Source organism: Lagopus leucura, unplaced genomic scaffold (assembly GCF_019238085.1).
Source record: "Lagopus leucura isolate 7727_CA_CO unplaced genomic scaffold, USGS_WTPT01 Super-Scaffold_100033, whole genome shotgun sequence".
NCBI lineage: Eukaryota > Metazoa > Chordata > Aves > Galliformes > Phasianidae > Lagopus > Lagopus leucura.
The window spans coordinates 5,715,127-5,740,650 of NW_024962282.1; the positions used below are offsets into that span (position 1 = coordinate 5,715,127).

A 25,524-nucleotide genomic window follows, 5' to 3' on the forward strand; every position below is an offset into this window, starting at 1 on the left:
ATGCCACGCTCGAGGGGGGACAAGGGGGCTCCCAAGAACACCGAAGCCTCAGGCAATGGGAAGCAGGGGGAGGTGGACGAGAGGCCCCCCAAAGCCCCTGAGGCGGGTGGCCCCCCAGGCAGCCCCAACACTGAAACCCAGCACGGATGCCACGGGCGGAAGAACAGCAAGAAAGGGGCCGGGGACCTCCACGCTGCCAGCACCAAGGCGTATTCACCATTCCTCAACATGGTGTTTGGCAAGGTGGGGGCATGGGGGGACAATGGATGGAGGGGATATGGGAAGCTGGAAATGGGGCTGGGTTCAACAGGGATGGAGGGGACATGGTGCCAAATGGGTACCATTGGGCAGAGTGGGGAGGTCTGGGGGCTCACCGACATCCTCCCCTCCCTCTGTGTGTGACTGGGGAGGGATTGGGGTTCACTGGGAAGGGGGAACAGGGGGGCTGGGCTTGGGGATCTCTGCCCTGTCACTTCAGGAAACACCTAACCTCCAGCAATGGGGCAGAACTCAGTTGGAGCTCAGAGGTCCTGGGCTGGGGGCATCAGGGTGTGTGCAGGGAGAGGGGCTGATAGGGAGAGGGTCCGATGGGGTCGGCGGGCAGAGGGGCCAGGCAGGGCTTTGTCTTCAATCCCTCTAATCCCTCCTGTGGGAGTTAATTTTGTTCCACGCTTAACAAAGGTGACACCGTGGATTGCTTGGGTGGGGTGGGGGGCTGAGCCAGGTCTGATTCTACCACCACTACCCCTCTGTGCCCTGTCCCAGGAGCGGGAGCTGTCACCGGAGGAGCTGGATGGTGAGCAGTGGGATCGGGGCATGGGGGGACATGGGTGTGTGGTGCCATGGGATAAATGCCATGGAAGGACCTGCCGTAGAATAGAGTGCTGTGGGACACGGGCCATGGGTCAGTGCGCCATGGGGACATGTGCCGTGGCGGGACCTTCCATGGGACATGGTGCCAAATGTTGTGATGGAACATGTAGATGTGAAGGTAGCCACCATGGGACATGATGCTGTGGGACATGGTGCTGTTGTGGTGCTATGAGACACGGTGCCATGGAGATGTGTGCCATGGAGGGATCTGCCATGGGACGTGGTGCCGTGGGATGTAGTGCCATGGAGGCTCGTGCCATGGAATGTTGCACGATGGGGACATATGCCATGGAGGGACTTGCCATTGGGCACGGTGCTATAGGACAGAGTATCATGGGTTGCAGTGCCATGGATTATGTTGGGATGCATCATGGAAGGACCTGTCATGGGACAAGGTGCCATGTTGCTGTGGGTCACGGTGCCGTGAAAGGTTGTGCCATATGGGGACTCATGCCACAGAAGAATCTGCTATGGGAAGGGGTCCTGTGGGGCAAAGTGCCTTGGGGTGGGGTGCCATGGTCCCATTCCCGATGGGTCCCTGTGCCCACGGAACAGAGCTGCTGGATGCCTTCAAGGAGTTTGACACCGACCAGGATGGTTTCATCAGCTACAAGGACTTGGGTGCCTGCATGCGCACGTTGGGATATATGCCCACTGAGATGGAGCTCATCGAGATCTCCCAGCACATCAAGATGAGGAGTGAGTGCGGGGATGGCCTCTGCAGGGCCAGGGCAGTGGCATGGGGATATGGGGACAGGGCTGGGGCACTGAGGCTGTTCCTTCCCTTGGTACAGTGGGTGGCCGTGTGGACTTTGAGGACTTTGTGCAGATGATGGGGCCAAAGCTGCGGGAGGAGACGGCTCATATGGTGGGTGTGAGGGAGCTGAAGATCGCCTTCCGTGAGGTATGGCTACGGGGATACTACAGCCACGGGGACACTGCGGGCATGGGGACACCAGGGCCACAGGGACAGGCATTGGGACACTGTGGGCATGGAGACACAAGTGGCACTGACACAGGGACACCACAGCCATGGGGATGAGCACAGGTGTGGGAGGGACAGCAACCATGGAAAGACTGGGAGGGGACTGGGGAATGGTGACCACAGGGACACCACAGACATGGGAAGACCATGAGGGGACGATGGCCACGAGAGGCACCACCGGTGTGCCACGGACGACGAACACAGGAAAAGCAGGGGTTGAGGGACGAGGTGGGGAAGAGGCATGACGTGTATGCTGCAGTTCGATGTGAACGGGGACGGGGAGATCAGCAGTGCAGAGATGCGGCAGGCCATCGCGGCGCTGCTGGGCGAGCAGCTGAAGGCACAGGAGGTTGATGAGATCCTGCAGGATGTGGACCTCAATGGGGACGGCCGTGTGGACTTCGATGGTGAGGTCCAGCCCTATTTCCCCTCATCCCCATTGGGCACGGCCTGGGACACGTGTCCCTGTGCCCGACGCCTGCCACATCGCCCCACAGAGTTCGTCATGATGCTGTCCTCCCGGTAATGAAGCTGTGGGGCAGCAGGGGGCCCAGGGCTGCCTCCTCTTCCTAGCGCTGCTCCAGCCATCAGTAGGGCTCAGAGCAAATGATGGGAAACAGAGTGGGGCAGGGGCCCCCCCAATAAAGCTACTTACTCAGACTGGCAGGATGGTGGTGGTCCTTGGGGGAGGGGAGAGGCGGGATATGGGGTGGGGGTAGCTACTATAAGGGGGCCCAAGGGACTGCCACCCCAAAAAGGGACAAGGAGATCCCAGGTGCCTTGGGGACTGCACTGGGGGAGGACACATAGCGCTTGCAAGGGTCAGATGGTGGGCAGAGGAGGAGATGGGACCCTGCAGCAGGTGACGAGGAGGAAGAAAAAGAGGGGACCTTCTCCATGGTGATACTTTCATCCAGAAACTGAACCGGGTGGCTCAGCCAATAGAGAATTAGACCTCTTAATCTGATGGTCCAGAGTTCAAGTATCTGCTCAGAGGCTGCCCCCTCTTTTGGGACTGGAGGAGTCCTGTGTCCCAGCAGTGACAGATCTCAGAGGGCCTCCAGAGTGCAATGCCTGCTCTCCCAAACCCTGCAGAGGGAACCCTTCAAAACCAGCACACACACACACACACACACACACACAGTGGTTGGGGCATTCACAGATTTTAATTTAGCTGTTTTCCTAGAGATAAAGAGGGGGAGGGGGGAAAAAAAAAATGAAAAAATGAAAAAAAAAAAAAAAAAAACGGGCACATCATATGCCCCCACTCACTGCCTCCACCCCCTCCCCCCCTTCAGAGGGTCAGCTCAGCCCCCCGCAGAGTCCCCCCCACCATCCTCAGGCTGCTGTAGTGTTTTGGCATGGGGAAAGGGAGGAGGGGTCCCTGCCCCACTGCGGTGCCCCCATTGCCCCAAATGCCCCAGGAGGAAGGCACCGTGCTGGGGGCACCGGGGCAAGCATGGAGAGAGTGCCTCCCCCCCACACCTCTCTACATCATAACCATTGTGGGGCGAGTGAGCCTAGCCCCCTGCCCCCGACAGAACCCGAATGCCCAGCAGAGGGCTAAAATAACGGGGTGGGGGGAGAGAGACCAAGGCCAGCCTCGGGCTCACCCCGATGCGCTCCCTGGGAGCCGCTCCTGCTCCAGGGCACCGGGGCTGAGTGCACGTATGAGGGCAGAGGGGGGGAGCTCCCAGGGTCAGGGGGGGCCTGCTTGGCTCCCACTCCCCACCCCGGCATCAAGGTCAGTGTGGCTATGGGCTAAGGCAACCCCGGTGGGTGGGTGGGTGCCGACAGCACGGCGTGCTCAGAAAATGTCCGGGCACCCGCTCCAGTCCTGCTTCTCCTTGCTCTCCCAGTAACCCCCCCGGTAGACGTGCGCCAGCTCCTGGGTGACCGGGTCCTTCTTGCGCTCGAACCACAGCGGCTTGTAGGGGTCATACGGGGTGCCTGCGGGCACAGCCAGGGCTCAGCGCCGCGGCGACAGGGGGGCTTGCGGTCCCCCAGTCCCTCCTTACCATCCTCAGTTGCACGGGCAGCTTCGGCCTCGCGACGCTTGCGGGCCAGGCGCTGCTTCTCCTCCAGGCGCTGCTTCTCGGCGTTGGCCTCATCCCAGCGGCCGTTCTCCATGAGGCGCTGGTCGGGGCGCCGGCGGCTGTCGGTGGGTGCCGTGCCACTTTCGGGTGCGTTGAGCGTCAGCGCCAGCTCCGAGAAGTAGTACATGTTCTCTGCGTACTTCCTACACGCACACAGAGCTCAGCCCCTCTCCGGGGGGACTCACAGCCCCTGTCCTGGCCCCTCCATGCCCCCAACTCACGGCAATTGGTTCCTCTTCCACAGCGGCACGCGGCTCTCCTCTGCTTCGTGCAGCCGCTGCCGGCCCTCAGCCCCGTTGTCCCCGCTGCCCGCTGCCACCTTGTAGCAGTCCATCTTCTCGTCCCAGGTGCCCAGCAGGAGGAAGTGCACCTTCCCCGCAGGGTCCATCACCTCCCCCGTGACCTGATGGGACGGAGACCCCCCAGTGACCCATGCGCTCCCCTGCTGCCACCCCACAGGGCACACCAGTCCCTACCTTCCTAGCCACATCCCGGGAGAAGTAGCTGTAGGGGACAAACTTGAGGTTGCACTTATCACCCGTCTTGTGGTTGACAATTTCAATTTCACCCGACTACAAGAGACCACAGAGATGCGCTCAGCTCCACCCTGCACCTCTTCCCTGCACTGCAGGGAAACTGAGGCACGAGGGACAGCCCAGCGCCCCACCTGGTCGATCCACAGCTTTCCCACGATGATGTTGTGCACGGTGGTGGTGACCTTTTTCCACGTGTAGTGGTTGCCGGAGGCGTGGAAGACGCAGTGGATGGTGCCTGAAAGGGGAGAGGGGCGTCACCTTCTGGACAGGGTGCAGCCCCCAGCTGCACCTCAGCCCCCACAGCTCACCCAGAGGCATGATGGAGAGGTACTTCCCCCGGAACTTGCTGGTGATCTTGATCTCCTGGCGCAGCGTCCAGCCATGCTTGGAGTCAGCGTGGTGTGCGGCAGCTGGCGGGTGGTGGCTCACCTGTGAGGACAGAGAGGACGCTCAGCCCGGTTGCAGCACTTGGCTCCGGTGCTGGCGGTGCGGGGCAGCGGTACCTGCTCACAGAGGGAACGGTAACCGTTCTCCTCCAGGCGGTCCAGCTCAAAGGTCTCCCCCAGGAGTGGGTTGAAGGGTTTGCTGGTGCGGAAGACGGTGGTGGAGTAGGAGGAGACGGTGAAGGCAGCCACGTAGCAGAGCTGCTCCAGCGAGCTCTCACATTTGGCTGCGTGGTCGAGCAGCTCGTGGTACTCCAGGTCCTCCGTCAGACGCTGCAGCATGGACAGAGGCTCGTTGAAGTTCACCTGGAGGGGAGTGAAAGGTCAAAGGAGGGAACAGGGCCCACAGCCCCCACCAGCCAGGCCCTGGCTGCGCCCCTGCTCACCGGCATGGGGATCTTGGACAGCTCCTTCCCAATGCAGTTCTTCATGATGCTCCAGAGGTTGAGGCTATAGTTGGGCTTGTAGGGAATGCGAGTTCTCTTCTCCTTCTTGGTGTCTTCCACCTGGTGCTTATACTGAGGGGGTAAGACGAGCATCGCTGTGACTCCCCCACACTCACCTCCGCATCCTCAGAGCTAGCTCAGCTCTGGAGCATCACCTGTTACCTGCTCCTCCAGGCTGATGTCACTGCTGGTGCCGCTGATGTTGCTGCCAGTGCGCCTGGGGTGGGCAGGGGTTGGCATTAGGCCCAGCTCTGCCTCTGTCCACCCTGGGGGCAGCCCCTGTACTCACTTGTGGCCCATGCTCTCCGGCACAGTGATGATCTCCGGGGCATCAAAGAACTCATTGTCATCGTCCTCATCACTCAGGTCTCCTTTTGCAGAGCAGCAGGGATCTGGAGGTGACAAGGACAGAGGGGGCTGTGTGCCTGCACTCTTAAGGGTGCCTGCTGCCTCCCTGTGTGGTGGTGGACGGGCAGAGTTTGGGCACGGTGTGGAACAGAAGATAGGGGACAGCGGTACTGGGATGCCCAGCAGCACTCTTGGCTTCCCTGCTACTGCTGCCCCACAGCAGCCTCACCTCCACCCCCAGTCGGCCCCAGGCTGTGCTCAGGTACCTTTGGCAGAGCCACCACTGCCAGCAGCACTGGCCGGCAGAACGGTGACACCACGGAATGCCCTTTCCAGGTGGTTGTGCTGCTTGGCCAGCTGCTCCAGCGTCTCCTCCAGGCGGATGCGCTGATCCCGCTCGTGCTGCAGCGACTTCTGCCACTTCTTGCTGTGGGTCTGGGCCAGCAGCAGGAAATCCCGGCACGCCTGCGTGGAGGTGGGATGGGATCAGCTCCGTGGTGGCAAGGAGCAGAGCGGGGCCGCCCCCTGGTGTCACTCACATTGATCATGGCGTTCGAGGTGATGCGGAAGAGCGTGGCGCGTTCGTTGACCTGCTTGATCTTCTCGGTGCTGTCGGCCGGCAGGCGCAGGCTCTCCAGCTCACTGAGCGAGCGCTGCAGGGCCGTGCCGTGCTTGGCAATCAGGTCGTTGCAGGTGCTCAGGTCCTCCACCTTGCTGGACAGTGTGCGCAGAGTGCTCTGCAGCTCCGTCTTGTCAGTCTGGGACACCGACTCGTCGCCGGAGTCATCTGGTGGCAAGACGGGGCGTTAAGGAGGGAGGTAGCAGGCTGTGCCTGCAGCAATGGCCCGGAAGGCCAACTGTGTTTTGGGCTGCATTAAAAAAGGGGTGGCCAGCAGGGAGAGGGAGGTGATCATCCTCCTCTACTCGGCTCTTGTGAGGCCCCATCCGGAGAACTGTGTCCAGGCCTGGGGCACCCAGTACAAGAAGGACGTGGAGCTCTTGGAGCGGGTCCAGAGGAGGGCACTGAGATGAGCAGAGGGCTGGAGCACCTCTCCTGTGAGGAAAAGTTGGGGGAACTGGGCTTGTTTAACTTGGAGAAGAAAAGGCTCTGGGAAGACCTCATTGCGGTTTTCCAATTCTTGAAGGAAGTGTATAAACAGGAGGGGGAATGGCTGTTGATGAGGGTGGATAGTGATAGGACAAGGGGGAATGGTTTCAAACTGAGACAGGGGAGGTCTAGGTTAGATACTAGGAGAAAGTTTTTCACACAGAGGGTGGTGACACACTGGAGCAGGTTGCCCAAGGAGGCTGTGGATGCCCCATCCCTGGAGGCATTCAAGGCCAGGCTGGATGTGGCTCTGGGCAGCCTGGTCTGCTGGTTGGTGACCCTGCACACAGCAGGGGGGTTGAAACTACGTGATCATTGTGGTCCTTTTCAACCCAGGCCATTCTATGATTCTATGATCCAATGTTTAGGCACTACCTGACTCCTCCAGCATCTTGACAGCCTTGGCCTTGGCCAGTTCCAGTGCCGTGACCCAGCGCTGCCGCTCCACCTCAGAGCTGGCCTTCAGGTGGTAGGTCTGAGCCCCGCCGTTGGAAATGATGAAGTTGCACGAGTCCTCCACTGTGATGTTGGCTGTGGCCAGGTTGATGGTGCCACGGCACGTGTGGCGCATCTCCGCCTTGGAGCTGCAGGGACAGCCAGCTGCCACCCCCTGCACTGCGTGGGCACCAGCAGAGTACAGGGAGGAGACTGGGGGGTGCCAGAGAGGGATTGGGTGGTTACTAGGGGACACCTAGAGGGCACAAGTGAGCACTGGAAAGAAGCAGGTGGGCAGCAGGGGGCCACCAGGGGAAAATGTGGGGCAGCAACAAGCATCGAGCAGGAACAAAAGCGAACCAAGTGGACAATAAGGAAGAATTGGCGAGTGCTAGGAGGCAATGGGGGGAGACAGAGAAGCACTGGGAGGGCACCAGGGTGACACTGAGGAGCACCAGAGATCACTAGGGAGGGTATAGGGTGGGCACTGAGGGAGTGCCTGGAGACAGCTGACCAACTAGAGGGGATCAGGTAGACACCAGGGAACAGCAAGGGGGTGCCGCGGGTCACTGGGGGGCACTGGGTAGTATAGGGAAGACCAAAGGGGGAACAGGGCAGGCACTGGGTGAGCACTGAAGGTATAGTGGAACAGTAGAAGGGAGCAGTCAGGCAATTGGGTGTGGGAGGGGGTAAGAGTGCACCAGGGTGGTACCAGGAGGGACCGAGCAGCACCAGAATGCGCCAGACAGCAGAAGGGGGAATCAAGGGATCAGCAGGCAGGTACTGTTGTGAAGGCACCAAGAGAATACTGGGGGGTACCAAGGGGCACCTGGGCATAGTGGGGGGACTACAGGGGGACCAGTTGGGTACCAGGGGCCACTGAGGAGCACTGGTGGGCAGCAGGAGGCATGGGGGTGGGGACTGAGAGCAACCAAGAAGGCACCGAGGACAGTGGTGTGGCACTGAGGGCATCAAGGTGGCACCGGGAAGACACCAAGGGAACATACCAGGTGATACCAAGGGGCACCTGGGGAACTGGGGGGGGAAAATGGGCAGCAGAAGACATTGAGAGGGCAGCAGCAGGGACCAGGAGGGTGCCAGAAATATTGGGAGGGCCAAGAAGATACTGAGAAGGCACCAGTGTGCGACAGGGCGGCACTCAAGGGCAATAGGAGTCACCAGGAGGCACCGGGCAGCACCAGGGAGGACCGGTGGGGAACCTGTCAAGCAAGGGGAGGGCACTGAGCGGGTACCAAGGAATACGGGAGTGTACCGGGGACACCCAGAGACACGGAGGGGGGCGGCGGAGAACACCGGGAAGCGAAGGGGGAAACAGAGAGCGGCTCGGGGGCGGCGGGTGGGACCCGCGGCGGGGAGCGCGGCCCCCGCACCTAGGGGGGGGGGGGGGGGGGGGGGGGGGGGGGGGGGCGGAGCTCCGTACCGGTAGTAGCTGAGCAGACCGTTGCTGAGCACGAACCACCGCCGCTGGTAGCCCTTGATGTAGTTGGTCCACTTGAAGAGCCAGCCTTCCCGCGCCGCCCCGCCGCTCCCCGCCGCCGTCGCGGGGCCCGGAGCCGCCCCTTGGCCGCCACCTCCTCCGCCTCCCGCCGCCGGGGAGGGCAGCGTCGGGGCCGCGCCGGGCGCCGCGGGCAGCGCCATGGGCACGGGCAGCGCCGCGCCGGGGCCCGAGCCCGCCCCACGCACCTCTGCCATGGCCGCCGCCGTCAGCCGCCACGCCCCGCCACCCATTGGCCGAGCGGAGCGCCGCTCGTCCTGCCCCGCGCAGCCGATTGGTGGAGAGGCGAGCGCGGCGCGGCGCCGGCCCTCCGGTTGGCTGACGCCGCGAGTCACTTCCCGAGCGCCCATTGGCTCGACGACACGCCCGTCACCGCGCCGAGCCAATGGGAAACGGGAAGGGGAGCCACGCGGGGCCGACACCGAGAAGCGGTGACTCATCGCGCTGCCGATTGGCCGGAAGGCGAGGCCTCCCGCAACGCGCACGCTGATTGGCCTCGAGGGCGCTGCCACGGGGCGCTAACCTATGGCCTTTACCCAGGGCGCGGCGCGGCCACGTAGACCTGACGTCACCGCTTGGGGGCGTGGCCACGGCCGTGACGTTCCTGGGGGCGGGGCAAGCAGAGGCCAGGCGGGACCGTACAGAATCCGACTTTATTTACATCCTATAAAAATGTAAAGTTAGAAACTTTATTCTCCTGAACCAGAGCCGAAAACCGGGCAAAACCGAAAAAAAAAAAAAAAAAAAAAAAAAAGCACAAAAAAATTCAAATAAAATATATATATATATAATAACAAGGGATCTCCACGGGATGGCGTGGGCCTACGGGGCTCTGTGTGTGTGTGTGTGTGTGTGAACTGCAACTGCGGTGGGGCCGGGGTGAGGAGGCAGGGGGTGTGCAAACAGCATGGGGGGGCTGGAACCGGGCGCTAGAACCAGAAGACACCAGAACCCAGCAGCAGAACGAGCTGCCAGGTGCTGCCAGGGGCTGGGGGCCAGAACCAGGCACCGGCACTGAGACTCAGCGCTAGGACTGAGCAACAGCACCGGCACTCAGCCACAGAACTACCCATCTGTGCCCGCCCCAGGGCACCGTCCTGCCGGGGGGGGGGGGCTGAGCACAGCACTCACTGCAGCTTGGTCTGCAGGAGGTTGAGCTTCTGTTGGTCGACGTAGCGGGAGAAGAAAGACAGCAGGTTGGAGGGGGGGGGCACCGGCTTGGGCAGGGCAGTGGGTGGTACACGCAGCAGCTCTTGAGTGGCCAGCAGCATCAGCTCCGTCCTGTGGGCAGAGGATGTGTTGGCATGGGGACAGCGCTGGCTCTTCCCCCAGCATGACGGCCCTGCCGCTCCATCTCTCACCACTGGTTGTCCTGCATCAGCTCCGTGCTGCCGTCTGTGCTCTGCAGCTCCTCCCCACGGCTCAGAGCCAGGTACAGCAGGGACAGGCCGAACTGCGGGGATGGAGATGAGGTGTTGGGGACCCGCGGGGATGCAACGGAGCAACGCCAGCCCCGCGGGTGCCCACCTTGTTTTGGAGCACTGTGGTGAGGTGCAAGTTGGTGGAGGTGGGTGCGGCAGCACTCTGAGGTAGGTTGGTGAGCTGCTGCACCAGGCTAGTGACTGTCCCTAGGGGGAGCTGGTATAGGAGGTGTGAAAAGGGCCGCAGCAGGCAGGGCAGCACCTGGGGGAGCATAGAGAGCTGGGATGCAGGGTTGCCCCATAACCATCCCCATTCTCCCAAGGGGAGAGGTGGGGGCCTGCATTGTGGGGCGTGGCAGGAACGCTCTGAGCCGCAGAAGTCACCTCATCCTGAGCATCCTTCTTGATGAGGAAGGGCAGGTTCCGGGCCGTCGCCAACAGCACGTCGGCCGCTTGCTCAGGGGACAGGAAGGGGAGGATGCGGGCCACCAGGCGCTTTCCTTTCCGGATGCACATGATCTGCATGAAGTGGTCGTCGCTCAGCCTGTGAAGGAAATGACTCAGCCAGCACAGCGATAGAAGGTGCACCCCACAGCGACATCGAGGTGCAAAAGTGAGGTCATTTCAGCCCCCAGCCTCCCCCTGCTCACCTTTCCTGCCCCGGTGCTTTTCCACGCAGATTGTCATACATGTTGCAGATCTTCTGCTTCCTCTCACCTATCAGGGCGGGCCGCTCGCCCTCCAAGCTCAGGAGGTAGCGTCTCTCGTAGTCCTCCACATCCAGGAGGAGGCTGTACGTCTACAGGACAGGTGGCCATCGCACAGGGCAGAGACCCACAGTCAGAGACCCACAGGCGTGCCCCATACAGAGTGGGGACACAGCACTTACCTTCTCAATGGTGACAAGTGTCTGGCGCCGCTTGTCCCGGACCTGCTTCTCCTTTGTCTCCTGCTCAGGGGAGAGAGGAGGTCAGGGTACAGGTGCAGGTCATGGGGGGCTGGGAGGAAGGGGCAGCACTCACGTCATCCTCTCCACGGGAGGTCACCACTGCATCGATCATCTTCCGGGGGTTATTCACACTTGAGACTGTCAGCTTCCCAAGCGAGCCCTCAAACTGCACTGCAGGACAGGGCAGGGGATGCAAGGAGCCAGCTTCCAGGGCAGGACTGCTCTCCCTGCCTCCAGACCTGGGGAAGGAAGTGCTAACCTGGCTTGTAGGTGTGCTCCAGCTTTGCCACCTGAGGGGTGATGAGTTTCGTACGCTCCTTCTTGGGACCGTCTTCCTCAGCTGCTGACAGCTTCTCCAGCTTCTGGAAGTAGTTCTGGAACAGAGACAGGAAAGGTCAGTATCCCAGGAGCAAAGCCCTCTCCCCACTGCTTCTCCTTCACACAGCAGTGCTTCACAACACTCCTTCCCGGAACACGCAGAGAGTGTGATGTCTTCTCTGATGCCCTCCCTTTCCCAAGGCAAAGCATGACAGCTCTTCCCTCATGCTGGCCCCATCCCTGCCCCTCTCCCAGTACCTGATAGTAGTAGTCATCTAAGTAGGGATCGGTGCTCTGCAGCTGCATCATCTGGATCTTGGACACCCAGTCCTTCTCCCGCTGCAGCATGAGGTTTGCGTAGGGGTCCTTGCGTGCCTGCTCCTGGTGGCTGCCACGGTGGCCCCCTCGTTCCCCCATCGAGCCGTTGAGGCCACGGTGCTGGCTGGCAGGAGGCAAGAAGAGCACCCATGAGCACACAGGAGCTACAGGAAGGGACAGAGAGTGGTGCACAGGCTAGCCCCAGCTGCACAGGCCCCCAGAACAGCCGGCACCGGGGCACCGCCCACCTCCTCACGCTCCCTCCCGCCCGGTGCTCACTTTCGGTTCTGCTGCTGCCGCTGGTGCAGGAGCCGGCGATGCTGGGGGTGCAGGTGGGTGGTGTCCGGTCGGAAGGGCTGTGGCCTGTGGGGAGCACACGGGATTACAGGGCTGTACAGCAGGCGCGCGACCCCAAGGGGGTCAGTGCCTACCTCAGGCCCTGCAGGTGAGGCACGGGGCCCGGCGGAGGCTGCGGCTGTGAAGGCGGAGCAGGGCCAGCCCCAAAGAAGGCACGAAAGCCGCCAGTGGGAGCCATCATCTGCCCCATTCTGCCCTGCAGCAGCTTGGGATTGACGGAGGGTAGTGGGTTCCCAACAAGGCCTGAGACTCGAGCAAACTGGCTGGGAGAAATTCGGCCGGCCTGAAATTCGGGGCAGAGGGAGTGTGGGTCAGGAAGGGTCCATCACAATGCTGGACCCTCACCCCTAAGGGGCTGGCAGGCACAGAGGGCTTTAGAGTCCAGGGCTTTACCTGCGCTCCTCCCAGCAGCTGCGCCCGCTGCAGGTGGGTGAAAACGGGAGAGACACTGGTGGGGAATGGGTGGCCCAGCAATGAAGAGTTCTGCGAGAAAATAAAGGAGCAGAGCCCCTAGTCATGGTCCTCCCAGGTGGGATGATGATGCAGTCGGGGCATCAGAGGGGCTTGGGGGTGGGAGCAGGGAGTACTGGTACGTTGCAGAGCTGGTTGGGGGACATCCTCTCGCTGTAGGGAGCAGAGTAGCGCTGCTGCATGGTAGCCCTGATGTGGACAGGCTTTGGACACAGGATCTGAGAGAAGGAAAGCAGTGGGGGTCTGACGTCTGGCTCCTCACCACGGGGCATGCACCTGCTTTAGGGAGCTGGGGGCCATACCTGCTGGTTAAAATTGGGCATAGCGACCTGCTTGGGAGGGGTACCGATGGGGACTGCTCGTACAGGGGGGCTCCCAATGATGGGAGAGGATGAGCGACGTGGCAGTGCCCGCTCCGAGGGGTCCCGCTCCTCCTCCTGAGCCTGCAGGGGTCTCTGGGGCAGAGCGTAGTCCAGCACAGACACTGATGGCATCTCCTGCAAGTAGAAGTGGGGAGAAAAGCCCTGGAAAGAAGTCTCAGGGCTGGACACGGTGGCAAGGACGTTGACACTGACGTGGTATAGTGCAGAGGAGCTGCCGCATAGTGCTTTCCCAGTGCTGGAGATCCCCACGCCCCAGCCAGGATTCTCAGGGAGCCCCAAGGATCCTGTGTATGATTCTTAATTAAGCCTCACTCTCTGTCACCTAGCAATTAAAACAGTTATGGCTCAAGGCACTGACAATCCCAAATCCTGAGTGCTGACACCATGAGGGATTGAGTGGCACCACCCAGCCCAGAGAGAGCATATGCAGAGTCAAGAAGTGATGTCCAAGCGCAGCTCACCCAACAGCCACAGAATATCCCAAGTTGGGAGGGACCCACAGGGACCACTGAATCCAACCCCTGACCCCACACAAGAACGCCCAAAACCCAAACATACGTCCAAGAGCATTGCCCAACACTTCTCAAGTTCTGGTAGTGTGAGGCAGTGCCTGCTTCTCTGTGAAGCCAGAAACCTCTGCTCCACGCCTACAACCCTCTGGTAAAGAGCCATTTCCTAACATTTCCTTCCCCATTCCTGCAGCCCTCTATTGAGTGGTGACAGCATTATACCCCTACCTGGGTGAGCAGCGGCGTGCAGATGCGCTGCAGCACAGAGGGGCCATCCCAGATGCTGGTGTTGAGTGCCATAGTCTGTGCACCAGGCCCACGGGTGTGCACAGCTCGCATGATGGCAGGGTCCTCCAGCTCACTCTCAATCACCAGCCGTGTCAGCCGCTCTGCCAGTGCATCCTCAGGTTCACCCAGCAATTCTGCATCTTCACTGCTCGGTGCGGTCTGCTGCCCAGAGCCCAAGGGTTTCTCCTCCAGCTCAGCCAATCGCTCGTGGGCCTCCTGCCAGTCATCATCTGCATGGGAACGGTGGGGTGAGCATGGCAGCAGAGAGCACCAGGCACCGGGTGTGCAGTGAGGGCAAGAGAGAGGGACCAAGAGCTCACCGACAGCCCCGGCTCCAAAGGTGTCATCGTTGAACTGATCAATGTCCTCATCCTCCTCGCCCAGTGCCTGGAAGCCGTCGTCCTCCTCATCCAGCGGGCACTCCTCCAGGGACTGTGGTGGCAGACAGCACGTTTGTACCACCACCACTGCCAGCACTGCCATCAAGCCCAAGGCCCAGCCCTGCCCAGCAGCCCCAGTCCCAAGCCCAGAGCCCTGGCCCCAAGCTACGGGCCCCAGCGCTCAGCACCCAGAGCTGACCCTGGGCCTTGAACCAACGGCCCCACGGCCCCACGGCCCCAACGGCCCCGGCCCTCAGCTCTGAGCCCACAACCACGGCCCCAAACCCAACTCCGAGGCCCGAGCTCGAGCCCCAGCTCCGGTCCCTGAGGCCCGACCCCGCCCCCCTCAGCCTCCGCCCCGCCCCCCACTCACCGGGTACCGGAACATGGCGGCGGCGGCGGCGGCGGCGGCGCCCCCCGCCCGCAGGCTCCGCGCGGCCCGCTCAGGCCCCGCCGAGCATGCGCCGCCGCGGGCGCACGCGCATGACGTCACCCTCCCCGCCCGTCCGTGGGGTGCGCATGCGCAAAGAGGAAGCACCGGCTTTAGTACGCCGCGCCCCACTGCGGGCGGCTCTTAAAGGGGCAGGCGGCCTTTTTCTGCCTGCCTCCGGGCACCTGTGCCCGGTCCTGCCCCATCGCCGGCGCTGCTGCCCCAACGGGTGTCCCCCACGCCAGCCGTGTCTCAGTCCTCCGCTAAGTCCCCTGGGTGTTTCCCTCTAGTCATGTCCTCCAACCTGTGTCCCACCACCTGGGTCCCCTGCCCGCAGACATGTCCCCCAGCTCACGTCCCTCAACCCGTGTGCCCTAACAATGGCCAAGTCCGCCTCATGTCCCCTAACCATGGCCACAACCCTAGTCCGTGTCCCCTATTAGCTGCGCCTCCAACCTGCGTCCCACCATTTGTGCCTCCCATCCATGGCTATGTCCCCCAAACCACGTCCCCTACCCTTAGCTACACCCCCAACTCGCATCCCAACACCTGTGTCCTCTACCCGTGGCCATGTCCCCGTTTCATACCCCAACACCCCTATCCCCTATCCATGGCCCTGCCCTCCAACCCATGTCACACCACTCATATCCCCTATCTGTGGCCGTGTCCACCTGTCCACCACCACCTCCTGTCCCCCACCCGGTGCCAGGGTCATCTGTAAGCTGTGGAGACACTCGTGTCACTGGCACCTTCTCCACCCCCCCCTCGGGTGTCTGGAGCACACGTGGCGGGTGCGGGCAGCCCCGCCTCAGCCTTGCTCTCATTGAGTGCCCATCAGTGGGGATTAGCGGGGCTGATGTAGGACGGCAGCAGGCGGGCGACGAGTCCTGGCAGCCCAGCACCATGCGGGACCGGCTGGAGCAGCTCCGGGCGGTGAGGGGTGCAGGGCACCATGGGGGGCACACTGGGGTCATCCAGGGATAGGTCGTGCCCTACTGCCGGAGGGGACCACGGGTCTTAGCCCTGGGAGGATTCGGGGTGGCTGCAACCTCGCTGTGGCGTGCAGGAAGGGATGCAGAACACACACAGGGCCCCGTGCCCTGCTTTTGGGTTCTTGGGGTGCTCCCCATGCTGCGCAGCCCTGCAGCCTCCATGCTGCCCCGTGGGGGATTTAGCAGGGATTAAGGGAGGCACTGCCCACGATCAGGCCCTGCGGGGGGAGCAGGGGATTAAGCATTATTTTTACCTCAGAAATAGGGGGCTGGGGCACAACACCATGGTAATGGCAAGGGTGGCTGTGGGGCAGAGGGGAGCTCGTGCGGAGCTGCTGTGGGGTGACGTTTGGGGCCGCAAAGCCCCATGATGGAGTGCCTCATCTCTGTCCCTGCTCCTCCCACTGCCCAGCCCTGCAATCCGTTAATTCCCGCTGGTCAGATGTGAGCAGATGGCACCCGGCTGGACCCCCCCTCACTGCTTGGGGGCCATTGTGTCCCTCCCTGTCCTCGTCCCACACCCACCGGGTGTCCCCAGCTGTCCCCTGAGCATCCCCTTGCTACTTCCCACAGAAACAGGATACTGAGGATGACACCGATGAGATGGAAATCGCCATTGACAACACAGCCTTCATGGACGAATTCTTTGCTGAGGTGTGGAGCAGGTGGACACAGGGGATGTGGGGCACGTGGGGGACACAGGTGACATGTCCTCACGGCCCTTCTAGATTGAGGAGACGAGGCAGAACATCGACAAAATTTCAGAGAACGTGGAGGAGGCCAAGAAGCTCTACAGTGTCATCCTCTCGGCCCCCATCCCTGAGCAGAGTGAGCATGGCTGTGTGTCGTCGTCCCTCCCCCCCCCCATCAGGGCCATACGTCCCCTCCTTGGACACACACCTGTGATGGCATCCCCATCTCAGTATCCCCTCCCCTGCAGAGACCAAAGATGAATTGGAGCAGCTCACAGCTGACATCAAGAAGACGGCCAACAGCGTGCGCAACAAGCTGAAGAGTGAGTGGCTGTGTCCCCGGCCCTGGGGTCACCGTGGTGGGGGGGGAAATGCACCTGACAGGTGGGGTTCTCACTGCTGGCAGGCATGGAGAGGAACATAGAGCAGGATGAGGCCCGCTCCTCTGCTGACCTGCGCATACGCAAGTCCCAGGTGAGGTGACTGCACCCTGCCATCCCCTCCCGGGGGTGGAATGCATCACAGCTGCTCCCACACTCGGGTTTGTCCCCTGGGGCTGAGGCATGCTTTACCTATGGTGTCCCTGTTCCCGTATCCCTGTTGCCATCCTTAGCGCTCAGTCGTGTACCCTGATGTGGGACACACTGTGCTTGGGGTTTCCCCATTCACAACTCTAGCGCTTGGTCCTGTCCTCACGTTCTGGTACATGACATGCCTGCAGTGTTCCCATCCCAATGTCCCTGTCCCAGTGTCCCCATCCCCAGCACTCAGTCCTATCCTATAGGGCTGAGGCTTACCATGCCTGAGGTGTCTCCAGCCCAATCTCCCCATCCCCAACCCCAGCACTTGATCCTAACCCCATGGGCTGGAACACAACATGCTCAGGTTATCATCATGCCAATGTCCCCATCCCTGTATCCCCATCCCCAGTTGTTGGCCCTGTCCCTGGGAGCTGGAACATGCCATGCCTGAGATATCTGCTTTCCAGTGTTGCCATCCCAATGTCTCTGTCTCTGTCATAGCACTCAGTCACGTATCCTGTGGTCAGGCACATCAGAATGTTCCCATTCCCAGCACTCAATCCTGTCCCCCGGGGCTGGGACACTGGGGTGTCCATATCCCAGTGTCTCTCATACATAACTCCAGAGCTTGATCATAATACCAGGAGCTGGAACATGCCATACTCGACGTTCCCAACCCAATGTCACCATCCCAATATCTCTGTCCCTGTCTCCTCCGCAGTCATGTATCCTGTGGTGGGACACATCACGGTAACCCCATCCCAACATCTCTGCCCCCTGCACTCAGTCCTGTCCTCTAGGACTGGGACACACCACACCTCGGGTGACCCCAGCCCAATGTTTATATCCCCAGTACTTGGTTCTGGAAGCTGGAACATGCCATGCCTGGGGCGTCCCATCCCAATGTCCACTTCTCACTGTCCCCATGCCCAAATCCAGCACTCAATCCAGCCCCTGGGGCTGAGCTACGCCATGCTCAGCGTGTTCCCAATGTCCCCTTCCCCAGCACTCAGTCCTGTCCCGCAAGTTCGTTGATGTGATGACCAAGTACAATGAGGCGCAGGTTGACTTCCGGGAGCGCAGCAAAGGCCGGATCCAGCGGCAGCTAGAGATCAGTGCGTGTCCCCTTCCCCACCTTATGCCCCACTCATTCAGTGGGGTGGGCAGAGCCTGTGGCAGCACTGACTCCCCACAGCTGGCAAGAACACGACCGATGAGGAGCTGGAGGAGATGCTGGAGAGCGGGAACCCCGCCATCTTCACCTCAGGGGTGAGCCCCATGGGGCCAGGGGTTGGGGGTCTGGAGCTGCTGCCCTGACACCTCTTGCCTCGTCTCCCCTGCAGATCGTGGACTCGCAGATCTCAAAGCAGGCACTGAGTGAAATCGAGGGGCGGCATAAGGACATTGTGCGGCTGGAGAGCAGCATCAAGGAGCTGCACGACATGTTTGTCGACATCGCCATGCTGGTGGAGAACCAGGCATGGCTGCGGGGCGAGCTGCGAGCCAGCATGGGGCAGGGGAGACATAGGGACTGAGGCAGGGGAAGGGAGGGAACAAATAGGGGTCTGGACATAGGACAGCATAGGGACAAGTAGGGACAGGATAGAGATGGACCGGGACTCATGCATGGGACAGCAGGGGAACAAGGAGGGACCCCGGGGGCTGGGACCTGGCCATGGAGCACCACAGAGCCATGGCACCGAACCCCCGGGAGGGTTTCCTCCCCATCCCCTCTGAGCACCCCCAGTGCCCCATGCAATGCGAGGAGTTGTGCTGTGCCCCTTGTCTCTCCTTGTTGCCCCCATAGGGAGCCATGATCGACCGCATAGAAAACAACATGGACCAGTCTGTCGGCTTCGTGGAGCGAGCTGTGGCTGACACCAAAAAGGCCGTCAAGTACCAAAGCGAAGCCAGGAGGGTGAGAGGGACCAACAGGATCCCACATTGCTCTGAGTCGCCCCCTGAACCTCTGTCTTCTTGTCCCTTGTTCCCCTTCCCTGCCCTGCCCATGTCCCAGCCTCACGGTCCCTCTCTCCCGTGCAGAAGAAGATCATGATCATGATTTGCTGCATTATCCTTGTCATCATCCTGGCTGCCAGCATCGGTAGCATCTTCGCCTGACATCCCAGCCACTCCCCACAGGTGATAGGGTGCCCATGGGGTTCGGGCCAGCAGCACTCACTCACAGATGGGGTAGCAGTGCCAGCCGCCTCTGATGCTTCCCACTTACAGGTGGCCTTTCCCCATCCTGTTCGGTGATCCTGCCCGTGGCCCTGGGACCCACCTGCCAAGCCTTGAGGACGTCACCCCGAGGTCCCCTCTCACCCGCTGCCCTCACACCAGGGTCCCACAGCTCCCTACTCACCAGCATGGAGCCAGCCACAGCCAGGGCTCTGCCTTGCCCGGTGGTGAAAGCAGCTCACCCCTCACTCAGAGCTCGCGTGCAGCCATTCCTCCACGGAGCTGCTCTCCAGATGTGCCGACACCTGCACCACAGCCCTCCTCCCCAATAAAGAGATGACTCACACTCCACCCCATGGTGCTGTGTCAGGGAGTCGTGTCACTCACCTCCGCATCCCATCCCCACATCTGGGCCTCCACAACCCACAGTAATCGCACCCAAAGGAAGGTAATGAAGCTGGTGAGGGGTCCGGAGCACAGGTCTTATGTGGAGTGGCTGAGGGAGCTGGGATTGTTCAGTCTGGAGAAGAGGAAGCTGGAAAAGTATTATTGTTCTCTGCCACTCCCTGAAATGAGGTTATAGTGAGGTAAAGTTGGCCTCCTACCACATAAGGAGTGAAAGGATGAGAGGCAATGACCTCAAGCTGTGCCAGGGGAGGGTAAGGCTGAATATTAGGAAAAACCTCTTTTCTAAAAGAATGGTTAGACATTGGAACGGGATGCCCAGGGGGGTGGGTGGAGTCACCATCCCTGGAGGTGTTGAAGAAACGTAGATATGTGGCATGTGATCATGACATAGTGGGCAATACTGAATCACAGATTCACCAAGGCTGGAAGAAAACTCCAAGATCACTGAGCCCAACAGTCCACCTACACCAATATTTCTCCACTCAAGCAGGTCCCCCAGTGCCACATCTAAACATTTCTTGGTGGTAAGCGGACAGATGGACTCAATGATTTTAGAGGTCTTTTCCAACATCAAAGATTCTACAATTCAATGCTTTCACAGAAGGCTTTATTCTGGTGGCTTCATCCCTGCCTGCGGGCTACACCCTGTGCTTGAGGAAGAATTTCCCCCAGTAGCGTCCCTTCAGCTTCAGGTCGTAAGGGCTGAGGTACCTTCGCATGCCCAGCATGTTGGCGGTGATGACACGCTCAAAGGTCCAGGGGTTCTGGTTGTTGCGCCTCTTCTCCTCCTCCTCTTGCCGCATCTGCTGCAGGCTCTGCCGGCTGACAGCAACAGCAAGGAAGGGCAGCTTGTTGGCCACCTGTGTGAGGAAGGGTTTCACCTCCTCAAACTCGCAGCGCCCACCAAGCTCCACCACGAGCTGTCCGCTCTTCACTGCGGTCACGTAGCGGTCGATGGGGCCTTTGCCACCCCCCATGCGGTGTCCGAGGCTCTTCTTTGTCAGTGGTTTGTAGGGAGCTGGCACGCGCCAGATGGCAAACATGTTCTTGGGGTCCATGCAGCGCCCGATGGTCAAGCGGATCATCTCCAGGTGCCCCCAGTGCAGGTAGCCACCCCCCAGCGCCTGTGGGACGATGGCAAGGGCTGACTGCTGGGCACCAGAGGTGCTCTAAGCCTGGTGCAACCCACCACAGCCCAGTGCTCACCAGGATGCCGTACTGCCCCTGTGTGAAATCAGTGGCCACCTGGGAAGGCCCGCGAATGTCCCGCAGCTGCCGTGGTTCCCGTCTGGCCTTCGGCACTGCCGGCACCTTCTCCATGAATTTCAGCTTCGGCCTCTCCGGGAGCGTGATGCCTGCAGGGAGGGGAAACGGGAGGATCATCGCAGAGGTGGGTGGGGAGGGAACAGACAACTCCCTCAGGCACCACCGCCAGACGCGGGGTCCCGCACTTACCACTGTAGTCAGGGGGCAGCACGAACTTCTTAAGGCCTGCCCGGGGGACGGCGCTGCCGCCGAGGCCTAAGGGTACAGTGAGCACTCAGGGCCGGGCCGGGCCGGGGGCACCAGGAAGGCCGCCCCGGGCAGCGCCCCGCACACCTGACCCCCTTCCCCGCCCTACAGACCCCTCCTGCCTACCCCATAGTCTCCCTCGGGTCCCTCCCGGGCCCCCCCCGGCCTCCGCAGGCCGCCACGGCCCGCCCCAGCCGCCACCACCCCATGGCCGGAAGTGCCTGCCGGGCGCCGCCATCGGGTCCGTCCCATCAGCCGCCCGGCGGGAAGCACTTCCGGTCACACAGCTCCTTTTCCCCCTCGGCCGAGGGGAAGGGAATGCGGGTTCCGGCTCTCCAGGGCCTCTCTGCCGGGCAGAAGCCTCAGCCCGCCCTCCTTCACCCCGTGCTGCCCAGGCCGCTCCCAGGCCGTATGTAGGAACACGGAACACAAAATGTCGCAAGTTGGGAGGGACCCACAAGGATCACATAGCAGCAGAACAGTTGTGTTGGGAGGGACCTCAAAGACCACAGAACCACAGTGTAGCTGTGTTATTCAGGGGGCTGTGGGAGCGCGCAAAGAAGGACGTTCTGCAAATGACTCTTTATTGCCACGTTGTAGGGCCCAGCAGGGCTGTTTCTCCCCCGGTACCATCAGTAGGTGCTGAAGACAGCCTGGATGTGCTCCCCGTCGTGCGGCTCGTATGTGCCAACCCCTGCAGTGGGGAATGGGCGTGAGGCTGTGGCTCCCCACCACAGCCCCTGCCAGCCCCCCAGCACTGCCCACCTTCCTGCAGCGCGTCACTGCCACTTAAGAACTGCCAGTAGGTCCTCTCAGTCTCACTGGCAGCCAGCCCGTGGATGGACACCACCATTGGGCCCCAGGATGTTGGTTCTGTCTTAAAGCTGTGGGGCAGATGGGTGGTGGGACTGCGGTCTGACGAGCAGTGGGTTGGGGCCCAGGTGGTGACACCGACCCTATTACGCCCCCCACTACTCACCCAAAGATGGTTTTGTCGGACTTCTCTGCCTGCTCCAGCACGACCAGGAGCACGGAGCCATGTGGGACATCCACTGTGGTGGTATAGGTGAAGAACTGTCCAACCAAGTTGTTGGTGATGGTGTACTTCACTGTGATGGTGGATCCCACTGAGAAAATACGACAGGAGCTGTGAGTTCATTGTCTCAAAGGGGAAATTGTTGTCCAACAAGGAAGTAAGCAGAAATAAATGATGGCAAATATGCAAAGAACAAACGGAAATGTGACAACGTGACCAGAGGTAGGTCAAGTATGTGGCAATGGCTGGTGTCAACAAAATGGAAAGGTAATGTTTCCTGCAAGGGACCTTTAGTCTCATTAAGGGCTAATGACATACCAAAATCCACATCCATCAGCATGGACATGAGAGTATAATGTGACAGCAACCACACCTTCCCAGTCTGGACTCTTCCAGCCCCATAAGGTGCATACCCAATTGGAGTAATCCATTACAAACTATAAGGAGAGCAGGGTGGTGGCCCCGTGGGGATGGAGGCAGCCAATACCTTCCTGAGCTTCCATGCCCTGGCTCGGGTTTGGGTCCAGCTGCAGGCTAGTCGTTTTGGATGCTTCAGAGCTGCAGTCCAGACTGGCAGAATCCAGGTAGGTTTTGCCCACCAGGGCTGGCAGTGCCTGAGCAATGGCCATAGGCTGCTGCAGGTGGTGTTCGGTGATGGCAGCCACGGGCTGGGTGCAGTCCCACTTCTGCGGGGCATAGAACTTGCCTGCAGCCAGCAGCAGCTGCATGGCCAGACCTGTGCTGTAGATGTTCCCAATGAAGCCATTTCCTTTATTCTGATTTTCAAGGAATTCGTTGGTCACTTTTGACAGCGTTGAGTTCAGCAGGTCCTGCATACTCTGGAGCTCATTCCGGTTATAGGCACACACCAGTGGCAGTGCCATCATGGCCTGCTCGTCTGCATAGTGACACTGTCACAGCCTGCTTGGCTTGGACAGAGCCAGCTGGACTGTGCTGTTGGAGTGGGGGGACTCTTACCCACAGAGAGCTTGTCCTGGGAACTCCGCAGCTGCTTGGCCAGGATGGTGACAGCGCTCTGGTAGCCACTTGCTCCCATCACACACAGCGCTTGTGCATCCAGCCCCACACTGAACAGTGTGCTCAGCGGGATGCCTTCCTCCTCTGTGGAAGTACAGGGTTCCATCAGCCAGCACAGGCCAAAGCAGCATCCCTGTGTTGCCATGTGCCACTCTGAGCCCCATACCCCAGTGTGCCACCTCCTCGTCCATCTTCTCCTGAAGGATACTGATCAGGTCAACGCTCTGCCCATGTGCCTCCACATGTCTCAGATCACAGCAGGAAGAGAGCAGGGCCAGCGTGTACAGGGCCACCTGGCCTGAGGACATGTCTGCGGGGACAGAGAGTGGCCGGGGCAAACAGCTGGGACCCAAACCCACTGTCCCCAGACTATGGACAGCCAACCCAAGGCACTGATGCCACAGGGTTCTGGGATGGCCCCTGGGGCACCCTCCTACCATTTGCTTGCTTCACTGCTGTCTCCTTGATCCGCTCGAGCAATTCCTGCTGGGCCTTGCTGCTGTCCCCAGCCAGGTTGAGGGCCAGCAGCACACTGGGATTGGGCAGTCCACTGTCCATAGCTGAGAGCTGCAGTATCCCCAGCATGCGGGCACGCTCCTCAGCATTGACGACTGTGGTGAGAGGGAGTGGGCTGGGACGTGCTGGGCACCCCGTCTGTCCCCTACTGGGCTTTGCACCCATTCTCCTCCCCGATATCCCCGTGTTACTCACTGCAGTCCTGGGGGACCAAGCCTTCCGCCCCACAACCTGCAAGTGCCAGCAGCACCGCAACGCTGAGAGCCACGCCAAGCATCCTCAGAACCTCCGTGCCAGCGGTGCCCCTCTGACGCCGTATCCTCTCTGCTCTCAGCTGCCTCCAGCAGTGCTGCGCTGACCTTCTGCTCCTGGGGGCTTATCTGCGTGCCTGGCCTTAGCACCCAGGGGTGGTGCTCGCTGACCAATGGGGTTGTGGTATAGCAAGGCCCTCTTCCTTGGCACTGAGACCAGCCAGAACCTGACCAACAAGTCTGGTGCCTGGCACTGTTCTCATGGTCTGTGCCCATGCCTTGCCCCAGGAAGCACTTTCAGCAGGATACCTGTCCATGTAGGTCTTCCTCTGCTGTCTCCTACAGGTGGTGGGGACTGCTGGCAGTGGGGCCTGCTAATATCTCCATGTGACCACTACATGGCTTTCTCCAGATGGTGCTGACTGCTCCTGCTGCAGCACTCCCTGGGGGGCTGCAGCGGCTGGTGCCAGTGGGACAGCGGTGTGGTTAAGAGCTGGGGTTGTGGGGACGGAGGGATGAATGGGTGGCGTCTCCTTGCAGGGCTGCAGGGGGAAGCCAGCCTCAGCCTGAAGCTACTCTCAATGCTGCCCACCATCCCACAGATCCCTACAGCCTCCCAAAGCTGCTCCACGGCCCTGGTGCTGTGTGGCAGCCAGAGGGACTCAGATGAATGCAGGGTACCCCCCCCGGGGATGTGTGTCCCCTGTGCCCCTTATCCTCCCCCTTGCCTCTTCCCACAGGGCCAGTGCTCCCCATTCATGCCACCATGTTGGCCATGGTGGCCGTGGGCTCCAACTTCACCTCTGTGGGCATGCTGGACTGCCACTGTTCTGTGCGGTGCTACTGCTACCAGCACAGGAAGGTGACACCAGGAGAGCCTTGGCCCCCAATGTGGCCTATAGGGGCTGGCATTTTCCCATTCCTGCAGATCCCACTGCTCTGAAGACTGAGTGTTTTGGCAACAGATGTGGAATGGAGGTGGACGGCTGCAGAGTAGTGAATCCCATGCATGTGGGGGCTTGGGGCTGGGGGGTTGTCTGCACTGTGGCATAGCTGGGTCTGCTCTCAGTGACTTGGGATTGGCGGCCAGCTGGGTGGCCATTACCTGCTGGGGGGAATGTGGGGCTCAGGCTGTGTTGCCAGTAGAAGGGCAGAGCTCTGTGCCCACGGGAATGTTTAACTTTAGAAAAACCTTGGGAAAAATGCCCGGTACTTGTAGCTGTGTTGCTGGGTAGGGGTGTTAAGGGGGAGAGCCTTTTGGGGACTGTGCTTTGGGATGAGTTGGTGGGATATCCCCCAGGGTGGGGGAGTGGATATCCCCCAGGTTGGAAGGTACAGAGGGGCAGCAGCACTGTTATCCTGCCTCCCTTCCCAAGGAGCAGGGCTGGAGACTCGGGAGCTTTCCCAAATTGAGGTGGGGGGCAATGCTGGCACCCACTTGTCCTCCTTTCCCTCAATACAGAGGTGCCCTCCCCTGTCCTAGCAGCCCCTTCAGCTGCATAGATCTGCGGGGAGGGGGCTCTTTTCTCCGCAGCCTACCCCGCAGGGAGGAGATGTTCCTGTGCCTAATGGCTTTGATGGAGCTTTCTTCCAGGAACTCACTTTGAGCCGCTGTAAACAGAACAAAGAGACAAAGATGGGTTGCTGTTTTTTTCTTTCTTTTTTTTTTTGGGGGGGGGGGGGGGGGGGGGGGGGCGGGGGGGGGAAGGGCCCCCTCCGTGAGGGGGTGGGGGGGGGGGGGGGGGGTGGGGGGGGGGGGGGGGGGGG

The 25,524-nt window shown here is 60.8% G+C and overlaps 6 protein-coding genes across 8 annotated transcripts; 2 read left to right on the plus strand and 4 right to left on the minus strand.

Moving 5' to 3' along the window:
* CABP4 (calcium binding protein 4) lies at nucleotides 1-2,405 on the plus strand. The gene is made up of 6 exons (XM_042882138.1): nucleotides 1-243; nucleotides 766-796; nucleotides 1,429-1,572; nucleotides 1,668-1,777; nucleotides 2,118-2,265; nucleotides 2,356-2,405. The coding sequence occupies exons 1-6, from the start codon at nucleotides 1-3 to the stop codon at nucleotides 2,382-2,384; spliced, it is 705 nt and encodes a 234-aa protein (XP_042738072.1). The 3' UTR covers nucleotides 2,385-2,405.
* A 600-nt stretch (nucleotides 2,406-3,005) lies between these two features.
* On the minus strand, nucleotides 3,006-9,226 carry LOC122185770 (oxysterol binding protein). Its single transcript, XM_042881848.1, has 14 exons — nucleotides 8,712-9,226; nucleotides 7,211-7,419; nucleotides 6,267-6,514; nucleotides 5,994-6,192; nucleotides 5,669-5,771; nucleotides 5,542-5,596; nucleotides 5,320-5,451; nucleotides 4,994-5,239; nucleotides 4,799-4,919; nucleotides 4,622-4,725; nucleotides 4,431-4,526; nucleotides 4,176-4,357; nucleotides 3,877-4,097; nucleotides 3,006-3,808 (listed from the first exon to the last, which is right to left on the minus strand). The coding sequence occupies exons 1-14, from the start codon at nucleotides 9,224-9,226 to the stop codon at nucleotides 3,666-3,668; spliced, it is 2,574 nt and encodes an 857-aa protein (XP_042737782.1). The 3' UTR covers nucleotides 3,006-3,665.
* A 194-nt stretch (nucleotides 9,227-9,420) lies between these two features.
* PATL1 (PAT1 homolog 1, processing body mRNA decay factor) lies at nucleotides 9,421-14,587 on the minus strand. Of its 3 annotated transcripts, none has more exons than XM_042882037.1 (17): nucleotides 14,554-14,587; nucleotides 14,121-14,232; nucleotides 13,741-14,030; nucleotides 12,923-13,117; nucleotides 12,743-12,838; nucleotides 12,543-12,632; nucleotides 12,224-12,432; nucleotides 12,072-12,155; nucleotides 11,733-11,916; nucleotides 11,416-11,530; nucleotides 11,230-11,327; nucleotides 11,097-11,156; nucleotides 10,858-11,006; nucleotides 10,592-10,751; nucleotides 10,314-10,469; nucleotides 10,148-10,239; nucleotides 9,421-10,067 (listed from the first exon to the last, which is right to left on the minus strand). In XM_042882037.1, the coding sequence occupies exons 1-17, from the start codon at nucleotides 14,566-14,568 to the stop codon at nucleotides 9,914-9,916; spliced, it is 2,259 nt and encodes a 752-aa protein (XP_042737971.1). In that variant the 5' UTR covers nucleotides 14,569-14,587; the 3' UTR covers nucleotides 9,421-9,913. The 3 variants fall into 3 exon arrangements, with proteins under 3 accessions (XP_042737971.1, XP_042737968.1, XP_042737972.1); XM_042882034.1 differs by having other exon boundaries at nucleotides 12,737-12,838; XM_042882038.1 differs by lacking the exons at nucleotides 14,121-14,232; nucleotides 14,554-14,587 and having other exon boundaries at nucleotides 12,737-12,838; nucleotides 12,923-13,163; nucleotides 13,741-13,881.
* On the plus strand, nucleotides 14,567-18,936 carry STX3 (syntaxin 3). The gene is made up of 11 exons (XM_042881849.1): nucleotides 14,567-14,693; nucleotides 15,320-15,543; nucleotides 16,176-16,256; nucleotides 16,331-16,430; nucleotides 16,543-16,617; nucleotides 16,701-16,768; nucleotides 17,822-17,930; nucleotides 18,011-18,084; nucleotides 18,159-18,293; nucleotides 18,623-18,733; nucleotides 18,859-18,936. The coding sequence occupies exons 1-11, from the start codon at nucleotides 14,567-14,569 to the stop codon at nucleotides 18,934-18,936; spliced, it is 1,182 nt and encodes a 393-aa protein (XP_042737783.1).
* A 1,058-nt stretch (nucleotides 18,937-19,994) lies between these two features.
* MRPL16 (mitochondrial ribosomal protein L16) lies at nucleotides 19,995-21,125 on the minus strand. The gene is given in 5 exon segments (XM_042882169.1): nucleotides 19,995-20,528; nucleotides 20,611-20,759; nucleotides 20,860-20,925; nucleotides 21,043-21,076; nucleotides 21,078-21,125. Coding segments are annotated over 5 exon segments (783 nt in total). The 3' UTR covers nucleotides 19,995-20,042.
* Nucleotides 21,126-21,486: 361 nt separating this feature from the next.
* On the minus strand, nucleotides 21,487-24,074 carry CBLIF (cobalamin binding intrinsic factor). The gene is made up of 9 exons (XM_042881850.1): nucleotides 24,067-24,074; nucleotides 23,702-23,874; nucleotides 23,428-23,601; nucleotides 23,157-23,300; nucleotides 22,931-23,074; nucleotides 22,440-22,850; nucleotides 21,896-22,043; nucleotides 21,682-21,800; nucleotides 21,487-21,610 (listed from the first exon to the last, which is right to left on the minus strand). The coding sequence occupies exons 1-9, from the start codon at nucleotides 24,072-24,074 to the stop codon at nucleotides 21,549-21,551; spliced, it is 1,383 nt and encodes a 460-aa protein (XP_042737784.1). The 3' UTR covers nucleotides 21,487-21,548.
* Nucleotides 24,075-25,524: the final 1,450 nt, after the last annotated feature.